This window comes from Phacochoerus africanus, chromosome 15, assembly GCF_016906955.1.
Source record: "Phacochoerus africanus isolate WHEZ1 chromosome 15, ROS_Pafr_v1, whole genome shotgun sequence".
NCBI classification, from domain to species: Eukaryota; Metazoa; Chordata; class Mammalia; order Artiodactyla; family Suidae; genus Phacochoerus; species Phacochoerus africanus.
Window position 1 is genome coordinate 77,419,716 of NC_062558.1, and position 15,889 is coordinate 77,435,604.

A 15,889-nucleotide genomic window follows, 5' to 3' on the forward strand; every position below is an offset into this window, starting at 1 on the left:
CCACAAAGACCCGAGCCTTACTTTGGTCTTTATATCTTAGGACAAGAGAAGCTTTAACTAAGGAGGAAAAGGAGGGAGACACCAAGAAGTGCCCCATAATGAAAGTCTCCCAAGTCAGCTTGGACAGAGAAAATCCCCATGGGGTCACTAGCAAGCCCCAAGAAGGCAAGGTTCTGCCTTTGGACACTCTGGATACTCTGAAGGGCCAGAACAGGGTCAGCTGCTGAGTTCTCCATGCCCCCGGCAGGGCTCTGGGTGCCTGCAGCCTTTGCCCACTGTTTTGGTGACATTTCCTTCATGGTAACCAGCCCCAAGTAAAACATCCCAGGAAGCAGCCCCTAAAAATAGCTCCTCCCAGGGCAGCAGCTAGCAGGGGGAGGGGAAAGAGAGGGAGGAGAAAAGAGGGGAGCAGATGGGAAGCTGCTGCTGCTGCTGATAGGGCCCAGGAAGTAGAGGTGGTGTTGGGGGGAAGTGGCTGGAAATATCCCCACCAGAGAGCAGTCTCTACCCACAGAGCTGGGTACAGACGAGAATGAGACCTAGCCAGCAGAAAGGAGAGATCTGCCTCACTGGGCTTAGAGTGGAGAGGTGTGAGGGTGATACATCAGGATTCATCACAGGAATGAGATGTCCAGAATCTGTATTTTAAAGAGAAGAGCCAGAGTTCCCGTCGTGGCTCAGTGGTTAACGAATCTGACTAGGAACCATGAGGTTGCGGGTTCGATCCCTGCCCTTGCTCAGTGGGTTAAGGATCTGGCGTTGCTGTGAGCTGTGGTGTAGGTTGCAGACGTGGCTCGGATCCCGCGTTGCTGTGGCTCTGGTGTAGGCTGGTGGCTACAGCTCCGATTCGACCCCTAGCCTGGGAACCTCCATATGCCGTGGGAGCAGCCCAAAAAATGGCAAAAAAGACAAATAAATAAATAAATTAATTAAATAAATAAAGAGAGCCAAGGGGTGAGTGAGGACCACGAAGCTTAAGGATGCTGGGATGTGAGCACTGGCATCCATTGGTAAATCAATGGAATGCCTGCAGTTCAAAACAAACCAGCCAACTTTGAGTCTTAGTTTCCCCAATGGCTCTGTCTGGCCATGGGCAGAAGACAAAGGGCCCCTGCCGAGAGGCACTCAAGAGGTGCAAAGTGCCCATCTTTTCCTGTCACCACCCTTTCGGCACCCATGGGATCAGGACCTTTGTCAGCCTGCCAAGGCTGTCCAGAAAGCTGCAAGCACAGAAACAGGGGCAGAAGCCCATCACACCCACTCCTCCCCTTCCCATTCTCCAGCCTCAGCAGAGAAAGGGGTCAGCCACTCACCTCCAGAGTTTCAGCACAGCCTCAAAGTTAGGAGCACAGCTCCTGACAGGGGACCAGAGCAAGCAGCAGGAAGAAAACAGGGACTTCTCCTACAGGAAGGGGCCACCTTCCAACCTCCAACTTCACCCTACGATGCCAGCACCCAAAGTCACTCTGGAAAGGGGTGGGAGAGGAGGGGGACAGGCCAGTGTTGTATGAGCTAAGTTTCACAGCTCACAGCATGACTGGAGGATGAAACCGGCCCTTGGCACAGAGAAGGGACCTCCAGGCTGCTTCCTCATCCACTCAGGAGGAAGAGTCAGAGGAGCTCAGTCACTTATACACAGGATGCCCCTTTCTCTGTCAAGAGATACGGGTCTGCTTTACCCTCAGGAAAAAAGCACAGTTCTGTACCTAACTTCCAATGTTTCCTCAGGTCCCAGAGTCCCACTGTTCCAGTGCTACACAAATTTCTCTGCCTGTTCCTCCTCCCTCATTGCTGCAACACCCTCCCTTCTCATCACCTAGACCCTGAACAGGAAAGTCTCATTCGGAGATACCACAGGGGACACAAATGTCATGGGGGCTGCTCAGGCCAACACTAAGGGGGCGGAGACTTTCAGCTGGCACCACCCAGGGGGATCCTATTTCAATCCCCAGGGCCAGCTGGACCCAGAAAGGGACAGCCTTTGCCGTTCTGGTGGCCAACATGCCACAATACCAGTCACTCAGCCACTCAGCTTGCCATAGTCTGGGACACAAACTGACACCCTAATCTGAGGACTCAGAAGGAGGCCCCTAATCACAGAACAGCCCATGTGCACAGATGGCCACATACCGGCAGAGACACCACCTGGAGAAGGCCCAGCCAAGGTGTGTCTGGTAAATCTCAGAAAGCATGGCAGGAGCAACTGTCACAGCTGTCACTGATCTTAGGTGGCATTTCTTAAAGTGTGGCTCAGGAACCAGCTGCATGAAATTCACTAAGGCACTTGTTAAAAATGTAGATTCTGGAGTTCCTGCTGTAGCACAGTGGGTTAAGAATCCTACTACAGTGGCTTGGGTCACTGTGGAGGCCTGGGTTCAATCCCCAACCAGGCCAGTGCATTAAAGGATCCTGTGTTGCTGTAGCTGCAGCTAGGATTCAGTCCCTGGCCTGGGAACTTCTATATGCTGCAGGTGGGGCTTAAAAAAAAAAAAAAAAAAAAAGCAGATTCTGAGGCTCCACCCTAGACCTCCTGAATAGAATCTCTTTGGCTAGAACCCAGGAATCTGCATTTTTAACCAATCTTCAAGGTGATCCTTCTGCACACTAAAACTGAAAAATCACTGCTTAGAGACAGTCCCAGCATTGCCCGAAAGGCTGTTTATGACAGCGAAGGAAGAATCATAAGCTGCACTGCCTTCCTATATCTCCCACTTGTCCTATTCCCCAAGCACAGGTCTTTAACCTCATCTGTCCTTCCTATAGCTGTGTCAGGCCTACAGCAGTTTCGTGGATCAGAAAGGGGGAACCCAATCCAGCACCAGGGAACAAGGGTTCCAGCAACCTGGCTATGAGTTTCCTGAGAGCCAAAGCCAAGAGGTAAACAGTCTGGTTACACAGTCTTCTTAACCCATTCATTCAACATGTACAGGAGGTTCAGTATGTATCAGGCATTTTGCTGTATGGGTATATAACAGTCCCTGCCCACACAGAAATAAAACAGATACGGTTCCTACCCTGACCCCCTAGGTCCTCAGCAAGAGGAAAACTTCTGCTTACATTTACCTTCAATAGAAATTTCTTCACATGGGTTATACAGATTAAGTAAATAAAGCAAGTGCTGTAACAGATTTCATAATATTGTTTCTGGTAGCACCTCTTAGTAAGGCTAAGTACCCCATCACAGTGAAAACAACTGGAATTAGATACATGGTCCAAATAGAGAAGTTTCTTATGATGTGAACCACTCAAGGATAAATCTTAAACTAGGAACAAGAAAGAAAGGACCATTTGCCCTTCAACTGTAGCAATACGGGAAATGCTTTGGATATAAGAAAGAGAGTGGGATATAAAATGTTATGCTCCACGAGGTGAAAATCTATATGCATATGAATAAAGATAAGAAGGGAATATGAAGATTTAAAAATAAAAAAAGACATAAGGGCTCAGGCTCCTGGGGGAGGGGGTGCTCTTAAATCTTAAAATAACGACTTATCATTGCCATCACCTGGCCCACTAGCTCCTGCATCCAAGCCTATTTTAAATGCCTCCTTCAGCCTAGCTGGGAGCTAAGCTTGGAAACATGGGCTCCCTTAAGAGCCCCAACTCCACACCTATTGCTGTTCTAAAACAAATGGAGTGATGCTAGGTGACATTAATGACTCTACTACATAGACAGGCCCTCAGACAAAGACAGTGCTCAATGCACAGCCACCTTTGTGGGCCCTTGAGGCCACAATGACAAGAGCAGAGCAAAAGAAAGATGCCCATCTAGAGCTGACCCCCCAGAAGACCAGGTGATCGCTCCCCACGACTCCTGGGCCACCTCACCACGGATGCCAAGGAGAAACAGCACGATAGTCCTTCTCCTTTGCCTTGTAGCAGAGAATCATAAACAAGAAAGAAAATAGACAGGCAGGGAGACTCAGCAAACACAGCAAGCTCCTTCAGATCCTTGTGGAGGACCCTGGTGGGCCCAGCACACTCCCAGACACAGAAATCCAACACCTGTGGATCCCTAGACAGACAGACAGCGATGAGTGAAACCCAGTCCTAGCTGCTGCACCTTTATAAAATATACAGCGTAAACTGAGAGGCTGCAAGGAAGCCACGGCCTTCACTTCCTAACCCCATGGGCATCAGCCTAGTGGGCACCCTGGCCCAACCCTCCCCAGGAGCTCACATCCCCCACACCCACATGTATAGCACAGCCCCCAGACTGCTCCCTCCATCTCCAAGACAACACCTTCCCACTCTCCCAACCTCCCAACAGTACTGGCACTTCCACACTCCTGACCTCTCTTGTTGGCATCTGTGCCTATCAGCCAGGACCAGGCCTCTGTCCCAAAGTTAACCTGGCACAGAGGCCACAGAACAGAACTCCAGTTTTGGCATAACCATCTCAAGAGAGGGGGAGCTGCTTGCTGCCTGAGGCATAGGATCTTATACAAGAATCTTCTTCTTGAGAAAAAAAATCAAAGAGAAATGAAACCTCATCCAGTTTGAGCAGGAAAAGAAAGACAACAGCTGGGAAAGATGGGACAAGGTTGAAAGAAGGTGAGGTCTGGAAAGGGACAGGATCACACAGGTTAGGGAAGTTCAGATGGGTGGAGAAAGAGTAGAAAATGACAGCCCAAGGCAGGCAGCTCCACAAAGTCACCACACCAGCTATCCTCATCTCAGAGTTCAGCTCCCAGCTGTCCTCCCTCCCTTGCCCCTAGGTCAGAGGACACTGGTGAGATGAGGAAAGCAAAGCATTGCATCATTAACTGAAGACATCAGACACCAACCCCATTTCTGATGCACCAGGGCTACGCTGTGTGGGCACAGGGAAGTATCCATTCTCAAACTGTCGTCCCTGCCTGCACCCTGCATCCTTGGCCAAAGGATGTCTGCCAAAGAGCCCAGCCCACCACACTGTCCCCCCACCCCATGGGAGGAGGGCATCTGACTGCCCACATATCTCTATGGCAACCATCGCCTCCAACTCAAGGTACCCAGAGAGAAAGAAAACAAATAAGTCAACTTAATAGCCAATGTAAAGGAACAGTGAGAGATGGGGGCTGGGAGGGAGGCAGCAAGACAACCCCTGCTTGTGGGGATAGAGAGGCCCTCCTAGCCAGGAGGCAGACAGAGCCTGCTAAACAGGTCCCAGAATCATTAACAATATGACAGAAGCCCACTGTCATTTATAGCTTCTCCAATGCTTAGGGACATCTATTGTATCTCTTAACCCAGAGATGCCCAGATCATTACTAGCCATGGCCCATATCTTCCTCATGGCATCCGTCCTGGCTCCTAATATATTTACGGTATCCTACTGCCTGCTCTTAATTCTTTTCTCTGAGTCTCATAACCTTTGTCCCCGTGCTGCACCCTGCAGCCCTTGATGACCTGACCCATCCACATACCTCCATGCTCACCACACCTGTTCACAGAGCACTCCACACACTGATAGGTCTATACCTATCAGATGAGGTGACTTTGGCAAGCACCCAAAAACAAGGTGCAGGGAGTGTAGGTTCAAGGTGTGAAAGACAGGGCCTGACCCTCCCAGCCTAGGTACTTGGGAGGATCTCACAAGCCAGGCTCTCAGGCCTGACTTCACAATCCTCAAATCCCGAGGCCATGCTGCTCCCACCCAGACCAGCCCACTGAGATTTCCAGATCATGAGGCATCACCCTCCACCCAGGACAGACTGCATCTGCTGCTGCACCACCAACTTTGTAATTTGATCAAAAAAGCAATCAAGTTCATCTGGCAGGATTTGTTCCCGAGAAGCCCTCGCCAGAAGCAGCCTCCCCTGATGTTTACAGATTCCCTTCCCTTGGGAGTCTGTTCTGCCGCCTGGTGGGCAAGGGGAGGCTGGCTTTGTCAGAGCTGTTCACTTACTGCATTTCCATCTTAAGTCACCAGTGGGGCACAGGGACTAGGACAGGTCTGGAGTGACTACCACTGACCCAAATACAGAGACTCCAAATGCCCCAAATGTAAAGCTCTCCATGCAAAGCCACCTACCACTCCCCCTATCCTCTCCCTCCATAAAAACCAAACTCATTTGAGCCTTCAGGCACCATTCTTCCCTAAAGAAAGCTACATCTCTTACATCTTCATTCTCTTCTACTTGGTCTCCATACAACTTCTTGTCTGGTTTCAAAGTCTACCCACCCCGAAATACCAACTCTTCTCCAAGTGCTAAAACACACAATCCCCAACTCCTGGAGCATCTTTAGAAGAATCCATAACCCTTGGAGGCACCCCAGGGAGAGGCCAAGATGGGGAATACTCACCCCGGGCAGATAACTTCTTGGTATTGATGATTTTTGCTGCATATTCCTGCGTGGAGGTTTTCTTCACACACCTGCGGACCACAGAGAAAGCACCCCTGGAGGGAGAAGGGGGAAAGAACTGGGACACGGAGCAGAGCAGAGCGACACAAACACACTTCGGATCTGAGGACAGCTTTGCTCCCATCACTAGACTTTAGTCAAAATAACACACACACACATCAGCATAGTGACTATCACCATGGGTGGTGACTATCACCAACCAACATGGGGCAGAAGGATGTGGCCTCTGCGGGACACTCCACAAATGTGGGTGGAGGACCACCCTACTCTCATGCCCACATCTAGCCGCTGGGCAAAGCAACAGCCCTAACCTCAGGCTGTGCGTCAAGAGCTGGTGGGAGATGCATAAAACACACACCTGCTGCTTCTCAGACAGCCCTGCAGTCCCAGCCAACAGAACCCGGAGAAGGGAAGAGACCCTGCCCTTTTCTCAGCAGAACAGTCGAGGGTAGGAGAAGAGATTAATTAAAAGAGGGTATAATCCCCTGAGAGAGAAATCTTCCTCAACCATGGGGGAAGGTGAGGAAAGTGAGGCTCAAATCCCCCTCAACCGGCTTCACCCCACTGCGTTTCCCGGCTCAACAGACAGCAGGGAAAGAGGGAGTCCAGCTGTGGGTTTCAGACATCAACAGCTCCCCTTTCCCATGACATTTCCCTCTATGTCCCCCCCTCCCCCGAATAGGAGCTCGCACTCTCCAGCTCTGGAAACGTCTAGGGGGGCGGGCAGGGCGGGGGCTGCAGTGGCCGGGCTCGGAGCCGCGGGGTGGGGGGGTGGGGGGACCGGGGCTGCTGCAGCGGCCAGCTCAGTGCGGAGGGGAGGGGGATGCTGCGGCTGCGGCGCGCGGCTCCCGGGACCACTGCAGGGATTGGGGGAGGGGAGTGGGGTGCTGCAGCATTGCCCAGCAGCGGGGCTGGGATCCTGGAAGCGGCAACAGCCGGGGGCGGGGCTGGGCACCAAAAATCCCCCCACACTCCGGCACCGCAGCAGGGTTACAGCCGCAGGGCCGGGGAGGGTCCTGAGCGCCAGGCGAGTGGGACATGGGACAGGATGCTGAGTGAGCTCGTGAACAGGGTGGGGAGGGGGCAGTGAGCAGGCGGGGTCGAGATGTGGGGCGCCTGAAGGGTGAGGGAGGGGCGGGGCTGGAGGACGCCCAGGAGCGGTCCAGGGGCTGCAGTCTCCGCGGCAGCGCGGGGTGCAGCAGCCCGGGCAGCTGCTGCTGCTGCAGGGCGCGGAGGGGACTGCGGGGCAAGGAGCTGGGGGCGAAGGGGCCCCCAGAGGCGGCTGGCGGGAAAGGCTGGGGGTGGGGCAGGCCGAGGGGGCGCTGCAGCGGCCGGTGCAGGGCGGGGGGGCGGGGCGAGGAGCCGCATAGCGCCCGGGCGGCTAGAGCAGGGTGGGGGGCCCCGACCGGCGGCGGGCGGACCGTACTTGCCGAGCTCCTCGAAGAGCTGGTAGTCGTCGGTGAAGCGGGTGCAGGTGGCGGTGGTGGCCATGCTGGCGGGCGGGCGGACGCGGCGGTGCAGCCCGCGCCGACGTCGGTGCACAGTCACCGCCGCCCGGCCGAGGGAGCAAGAGGAGGAGACGGGGCTGAGCCCGGCAGCACCGCGAGACTTTACCGGGGAGAGCGAGGGAGGGAGGAACACCCCCGCGCCGCCCGCCCGCCCCGCCCCCAGCCCCGCCGGCCCCCCGCCCGGCCCCCGGACCGCCCCCGGGGAGGGGCCTCCCGCCGCGGGCCCCGCCCCGCCCAGGGAGCAGCCGGGGCTGGGCTGTGATCGCTGGGGAGTAAAGGGGATCGCGGGGCGGGGGTCTCAGTCCTGGGCTACCTACCCAGGCGGGGCTGAAAGGTTCTCGACCTGTGGGCTAGTCCCAGGGCAGACCCTACAAGTGCTCAGAATGTGCGTGCGAGTGTGTGTGTGTTGGGAGTATGAAGAGGTCTGGCCCACTGAGTTCTCTGGCGGGTCGCTACGCACGGGTCCTAAGCCCTGAGTCTGGCTCACACCATGTGGGGAGAGAGCCAAGGTCAAAAAGCAGGTTTTAGACAGCACACTCACGAAGCGCCCCCAGTCTGTGCAGAGCCAGCTCTCAGCTGCCTTCCCTCGGGAAGCTGACAGTCTAGACTTGTGTAAGCATCAAGGCCATTATTAGATAAAACCTTTCAGGCACGGTTTGTTCAGGGAGACCAGGCCGGAGCCAAGGATGCAAGTGGAACTCTGCCTTCCTGCCCTCCAGTCTTAGAGAAGAGAGAATGTTCTCTCCTGCCAGCAATGAAAGGGATGAAGTGGGAACCATGTAGAAAAGGTTTTGTGTGCTGTGGGCTAGAAGAGCAGGTGGAAGGAAGGAGAAAATAGCCCCATTTTTTTGCAAGCACCCTTTATTTTTATTTTATGGCACTCATCACATTGTGTAATGATATGTTTACTGCTGTGAGAGGCAGTAGAGCTAGAGCATGGCTGTCTGAGGGAACTCTGGGGTAAGACTGCCTGGCTTGGATTTCTGGGCAACTCACTGATCAGCTATGTGACATTAGAAAAGTCACTTTCTTTTTTTCTTTGTCTTTTTTTGTTGTTGTTGTTGTTGTTGCTATTTCTTGGGCCGCTCCCGCGGCATATGGAGGTTCCCAGGCTAGGGGTCTAATCGGAGCTGTAGCCACCAGCCTACGCCAGAGCCACAGCAACGCGGGATCCGAGCCGTGTCTGCAACCTACACCACAGCTCACGGCAAAGCCAGATCATTAACCCACTGAGCAAGGCCAGGGACCGAACCCGCAACCTCATGGTTCCTAGTCGGATTCGTTAACCACTGCGCCACGACGGGAACTCCTAGAAAAGTCACTTTCTAATGTGCTTCAGTTACCTTATCTGAAAACTGATAATAAAGAATAATAGTAACTAACTACCTCACAGAGTTTGGAGTATTAAAAGGACTAAATCACATAAAGTACTTAGAATAGTACCTGATACCTAATTAGAACAGTGGTAGCTATTTGTTTAATATTTGCTGTCTCACTGAATTGTAATAGGGCAGGGCCTCTGCCTCCTTCACCACTGTATACCTAGATCCAGACCCTCAGTAAATATTTGTGAATGAGGCTACTTTTTGGGGCTCTGGCAGGAGTTACCATCCCTTTCTCTTTCCCCATTGTCAGAGGATGGTAGGATTGAGGCACATAACTGTCTTAGTGGAGGAGAAACAGGCTGGGCAGGTTCCTGACCTGCCCGGGCAGCTGTACCCCAAGTCAGAGGCCAGCTCCTGCTGGGCAGGGCAGAGCTCAGCTCAATGCTGCAGCTCAGTCTGAATTACAGGGGACTCCCCCTGGGAGTCAGGCATCCCAGTTGACAGGCTGGATCACCAGAGCAGACAACTGAGAGGCTGAGAGGCGTCCTAGCCTCCTCCTAGGCTGCTTCCCTGAGGGGGTGGGTGGAGCAAAGCTCCCCTGGAGGGTTCCTCTCTTCTCACCCAGCTGCCCTTGGAGCTGGTCTGAGAACCAGACTGCCCAGTGGAGGCAATTAAAGGGATATGAGAGGTAAAGCAGTAACTGATTGCCTGAGAGGAGGGTAGAGGGCAGAAGAAAAGGCTTGAGGTGACAATATCATGCCCCACCCCTTCCCAGGGCAACAGGAAGTAAAGCGCTGGGGAGTAGGGCCACTTCCTATCTTGAAGCACCTGGGTAAGGGCCTGGTTCCAAGTCCCAGTGTGGGGCAGGGCAATGAGATTGTGTACATGAGGATGACAGTAAATCATCCACATTAAGGGCAGAAGCAATGGCCAGCCTGCATGTCTGCACTCCAGTAACAGGGCCTGCTTATTAGTTAGTCATCAATGTGCCCTTCCTGAGCCCTCAAGGCAACTTGGTTCCTGACCTCCAGATGCTGAAACTTTATATTCACTAATGTAAGGTGGAGTGAGAAGATACAGAGAGGTCAGAACAAGCAGAGACCAGGGCTGCCGTGGAGGGCCCTAGGCTGTCCCAGGGGAAAACAGAAAAAACAGGACTACAACCCTGACCTGTTCCCAAATGACAGTAAGAGTTTTACCACCTCACCTCTCAGGAAGTTCCCGTGTGGGGCAGCAGGTTACAGATCTGGTGTTGCCAAGGCTGTGGCGCAGGTCACAGCTGCTGCACAGGTTTGATCCCTGGCCCAGGAACTTCCACATGTCTCGCCTGCAGCCAGACCACCCCTCGACCCCAAATAACCAAAAACAAGTACTACCTCACTCCCCCCCCCCCCCGACTCCTGCCACTCTCATCAGCTCAGACTCCAATGTGGCCACAGTGGCCATTTGGAGCCTATAGATACCTTTGTGTGTACACACAAACACACCCTGACAGACACCCTCCTTGATCCCCGTAGCTGTAGCACCCACACAACCTCCAGCCACCCCACAGCAATTACCGGAAGCCTACATATAAATAATAACAAGTTCACCAGCTTCCTGTGCATCAGTATCTACGGTAGCCTCCCAGGGTCCGAGAGTTTCGATGTTCTGTTACAGCCAGCCCCTGGGGAGCACCAGCACTCAGGCCATGCCCATAGTGCAGGGAACAGGGAATTACACAGGACGTGGATGCCCTGATAATCACCAGAGGGGCCTCACTAGGTGGACGCTTCCGTCATTCTGCTGATCTTTCTCCTGGAAGGCTCTGAAAATTACACCATGAGTCTGCCCCTGAATGAGAGACGCTTCCCTCCCTGATTTTGGAATATAATTTTAGAGTATAAAAGTACTTACTTTTCCGAGTTGAGGGAAATGGAGCAGTTGAAAGCTAGTGTTTCTTTTAATTGAAGTATAGTTGCTTTACAATATAATGATAGTTTCAGGTATACACCAAAGTGTTTTAGTTATATATATATATATATTTTTTTTTTTTTCAGATTATTTTCCATTATTGGAGTTCTTGTCGTGGCTCAGTGGTTAACGAATCCGTCTAGGGACCATGAGGTTGTGGGTTCGATTCCTGGCCTTGCTCAGTGGGTTAAGGATCTGGCATTGCCGTGAGCTGTGGTGTAGGTCGCAGATGTGACTTGGATCTGGCGTTGCTGTGGCTCTGGTGTAGGCCAGCGGCTACAGCTCAGATTAGACCCCTAGCCTGGGAACCTCCATATGCCGAGGGAGCGGCCCTAGAAATGGCAAAAAGACGAAAAAAAAAAAAAGAAAGAAAGAAAAAAAAGATTATTCTCCATTATTATAAGATATTGACTCTAATTCCCTGTGCTATACAGTAAATCCCTGTTGCTTATCTATTTTATGCATAGCAGTGTGTATCTGTTAATGCCATACTCTTAATTTATCCCTTCCCTCCCCGCCTTTTCCCTTCGATAACTTTAAGTTTGTTTTCTGTCTCTGAGTCTGTTTTTTTGTCAATAAATTCATTTGTATTATCTTTTAGATTCCGCATACAAGTAATAGCACATGATATTTGTGTTTCTCTGTCTGACTTGCTTCACTTAGTATGATAATCTCCAGGTCCATCCATTGTTGCTGAAAATGGCAGTAATTTCATTCTTTTTACTGCTGAGTAATACTGCATTGTATATAAACACCACACCTTACCTTTTTTTGGGCGGTGTCTTTCCCATGGTACATGGAAGTTCCTGGGCCAGGGAATGAACATGCACCACAGCAGCGACAATGAGGGGGATCCTTCACCCACTGTGCCACCAGGCACCACTCCTATAACTACATCTTCTTAAACCAATCATCTGTTGATGGACATAAAAGTGACTTTTTTTTTTTGTGTTTTGTCTTTTTTGTTGTTGTTGTCGCTATTTCTTGGGCCGCTCCCGCGGCATATGGAGGTTCCCAGGCTAGGGGTTGAATCGGAGCTGTAGCCACCGGCCTACACCAGAGCCACAGCAGCTCAGGATCTGAGCCATGTGTCTGCGACCTACACCACAGCTCACGGCAACGCCGGATCGTTAACCCACTGAGCAAGGGCAGGGACCGAACCCGCAACCTCATGGTTCCTAGTCGGATTCGTTAACCACTGCGCCACGACGGGAACTCCAAAAGTGACATATTTAAACACAAGAGGAATGACACTCTTGGAAACAATGAATAGTTACTTGCTTGTTAGGGGATTTGAAGAGAATTCAATCTTGTACTGGCAAGGAGTTTTTAAATCCGTATTTTAAATTGACAGAACCATAGGAGTTACATGGTCATGCCCCAGCAGCTGCTCAATGTATTGAGGTTCCATGTAAGAGCTGATTGAATAAAAGAGTCTCTGGCTAAAGAAAAGAGTCCCTGAAAGAAGTTTGAAACCCACTGGACCCAATGGCTTCTGAGGTTCCCTCCAACTCTATGACTAGTTTTGGAGATTTAGGGGTGATGAGGTCATGGCCTTTCTCCAAGGACTCTGAGAAAATGTTTTGTGGTGAGGCATTTGAAACCAGTGAGAAGAGGTGATAATGGAGATAAGAAACGAGAGAGACAAGTGAAAATTTTAAGTAATCCCCAAACTAGGAGGGGCTAAAGGATGCTCCTCTCTGCCCTGGAAGACACATCAAATCATAACCACACACAGAAAAGCAGATAAGTCCTACCCCCAGTGAGAACAACTCCCAACCAAGACATTGTCTTTAGTGGGGGTGTCTTCCCATTCCTCCTGTGTCTAAGAGCTGAAAAAAACAAAGGGTTAAAAACCACAGATTAAATCAGTGACTATGGCATTTCTTAAAAGAGAAGCCGAGGTTTTTAGAGTGAGGGGCTGAACTCCTACTGGGCATGGGGGTTGAGATTTTGGGGTGAGAGGCTGAGAATATTTGGGGTGAGGGCTAAAGCTTTGGTGTGAGGAACCCAGGAGTTTATAAGAGAGTCTGAGATGCTGGGGGATGAGCTGAGCACAAAATTTCAGGGGAGTTGTAGGTGTTTCAGGTGATTTGTGAGGAGCCTAGATATTTGGAGTGAGGGGTGGAAGGGCTGGCAAGGAGCAACTCTCTTCTATTTTCCAGCTAGAGGGCTGGTTCTGAAGGGCAATCTGACCGTCAAAGTCCAGATCAGGGCTCCCTCTGTCTCTCAGCCCCTCCACCATCCCCCTAGAGAGACCATGTGCTCCTTGAAGACAAAGGGTACCGGATTTTTCTCCCTGTATCCTTAACACCTAGCACAAAGCCTGGCATGTAGAAGGTGCCCAATAGTTATTTATGGAATGAATGAAGTATTGGCGAAAGGGGCTGAGATATCTAGGATGAAGAGGCACTGGTGGAGAGGTGACAGAGCTGCCATCATAGGAAAAAGGGAGGAACTGAAGTGAGGCGCTGGCTGCCTGGGCATGTGGGGCCCCCTGGTGGGCAGACTTGAGGTCCACACGGTGCTTAAAGGGAGAGACAGGAAACAAGAAAATAATAAAAATCACAGTCACAGCTAAGCTTTAGGGAGAGCTTGCTACAAGCAAGGCACAGGCACTAAGCCCTCAACATAAGCTGTTTAATTTAACCATCTTCACCACCCTGTGAGTATAGTCGCCATCAACCTCATTTTACAGAAGAGGAAACTAAGCTTAGAAAGGTAAAGTAGCTCGCCAAAGGGCAAAGAGCTACTCTGGGGTAGAGTTGGAGAATGTGATTAGAGGGAAGTGAATAGAAAGAGATAATGGGGGAGTAAAGGCCTTGGGGATTCAATTCAGACATGTGCATGCCACCAACAGGATCTAGATTAGAATCTTAAACCCAACCTACATTTTAAAAATAATTGGTTTCAGATCCTTTTTATGTGTGTGTATGTATATATATGTGTGTGTGTATGTATATATGTGTGCATGTGTGTTTGCATGCATGTATGTATGTATTTTTGGCTGTACCTGCGGCATGTGCAAGTTCCCAGACTAGGAATCAAACCTGTACCACAACAGCAACCCAAGCCACTGCAGTGACAATGCTGGATCCTTAACCTGCTGCGCCAGAGGAGAACACCCCAACCCACATTTATCCCACTGTAGGCCTGGTCCTGAATCCAGGCACTCACTCAGAGGGGAACTCACCAATTCATTCATTTCTTCATTTTATCGAGTTCCTCCCCTGTTCCAGTCACTTGGGGGTCATAAGAGAACAATCTGACAAAATTCCCACTTTCATGGAATTTATATTCTCAGAGGCAGATGATGAACTTAGAAAGAGATCATTTTATTTTTTGGTCTTTTTTTTTTTTTTTGCCATTTCTTGGACTGCTCCCCTGGCATATGGAGGTTCCCAGGGTAGGGGTCAAATCAGAGCTGTAGCTGCTGGCCTACGCCAGAGCCACAGCAATGTGGGATCCGAGCCATGTCTGCAACCTATACCACAGCTCACGGCAATGCTGGATCCTTAACACACTGAGCAAGTCCAGGGATTGAACCCTCAACCTCATGGTTCCTAGTTGGCTTCGCTAACCACTGAGCCACTACGGGAACGCCAAGAGGTCATTTTAGACTAGAGTAAGTTCTATAGAGAAAATAATGGGGCAGAGAGTGAGGATGGGGAGGAACAGAGAATTCCTTTAGCTAAAGTTCTCAGACTTGGTTTCCCTCAGACAATGACTTTCAAGGGAGGCTTAAGTGATGATAAGAAGGTGGTCATTTGAATATCTGGCACAAGAGCATTCCTGGAAGAAGGGAGAGCATCAAAGGCCTGAGATAAAAATATTCGAGGGGTGGAAAGAAGGCTGGTATGGTGGGCAAGAGTGCAAGTAAGTAAGAGGAGAATAGGATGTAGAGCCCTAATAAACCCTACTGTCCTGGTACAACCACCCTAGTGCTCCTTCCACAAGGGCAGGCTGCTGCTGTGCTTTCAGGCATGAGACTCAAAACCCCAGCTCAGTGTGAAAAGATACCTTGATCAAAGGTGGACACAAATCTGGGCCTGAAGCCAGGAGTGATGCTGTTCCTTGGATACCACAAATAAGGGTGGTGGAGATGGACACAGGATGACCTCTCAGTGCTCTGGGGGTTCTGCAGAAATAGCCAAGGTTGTTACTCAGCTCACCTGATGTACAACAAAGCCAATCTACTGACACGGAGTTGTGGTGAAGGATGGTACAGTATTTATTTCATGATGCCAAGCAGGGAGAATAGACGACTCATGTGCAAAAGACCTGAACTCTTCAGGGGCTTTCAGGGAAAGTTTAAAAAAATTTTTTTTTCTTTTTTGGCTGCCCCACAGTATAGGGAGTTCCCAGGCCAGGGATCAGGTCTGAGCTGCAGTTGTGACCTATGCCACAGCTGTGGCAATGCTGGATCCCTTAACCCACTGTGCCTGGCCAGGGATTGAACTGGTGTCCTGGTGCTGCAAAGATGCAGCCAATCCCGTTGTACCATAGAGGGAACTCCAGGAAAGGGTTTTTAAAGGCAACTTTAGGGGTGAGCTTAAGGACTTACTTCTAATTGGTTGGTGGTGCGGTAATAGGGTAATATTTTGGGAATCTCAGTTATCAAACCTCTGGTGTCTAGAGCTTATGGTCAGAATGCAGTCACTGTCTTCTACCAGGGTGGTGGTGGGGTGGTCTTAGTTTGTGTAGAACAACTCAAAGATATGAATCAGAATGCTATCTACATTCCTTCAGGAGGAA

At 50.9% G+C, this 15,889-nt stretch overlaps 1 protein-coding gene across 20 annotated transcripts in view; it reads right to left on the reverse strand.

Moving 5' to 3' along the window:
* Window positions 1-7,955, reverse strand: part of CAMK2G (calcium/calmodulin dependent protein kinase II gamma) — a 58,078-nt gene extending 50,123 nt beyond the window's left edge. For 6 of the 20 annotated variants that reach the window (XM_047762827.1, XM_047762824.1, XM_047762825.1 and 3 more), the window contains exons 1-2: window positions 7,775-7,945; window positions 6,289-6,383 (exon numbers count right to left, since the gene is read on the reverse strand). In XM_047762827.1, coding sequence (XP_047618783.1) covers window positions 6,289-6,383; window positions 7,775-7,839 — 160 coding nt within the window. In that variant the 5' untranslated portion in view covers window positions 7,840-7,945. Of the gene's footprint in view, window positions 1-6,288; window positions 6,384-7,774 lie in introns of those variants that run through there. The other 14 variants (XM_047762832.1, XM_047762826.1, XM_047762830.1 and 11 more) reach the window with 8 other exon arrangements.
* Between the last annotated feature and the right edge of the window lie 7,934 nt (window positions 7,956-15,889).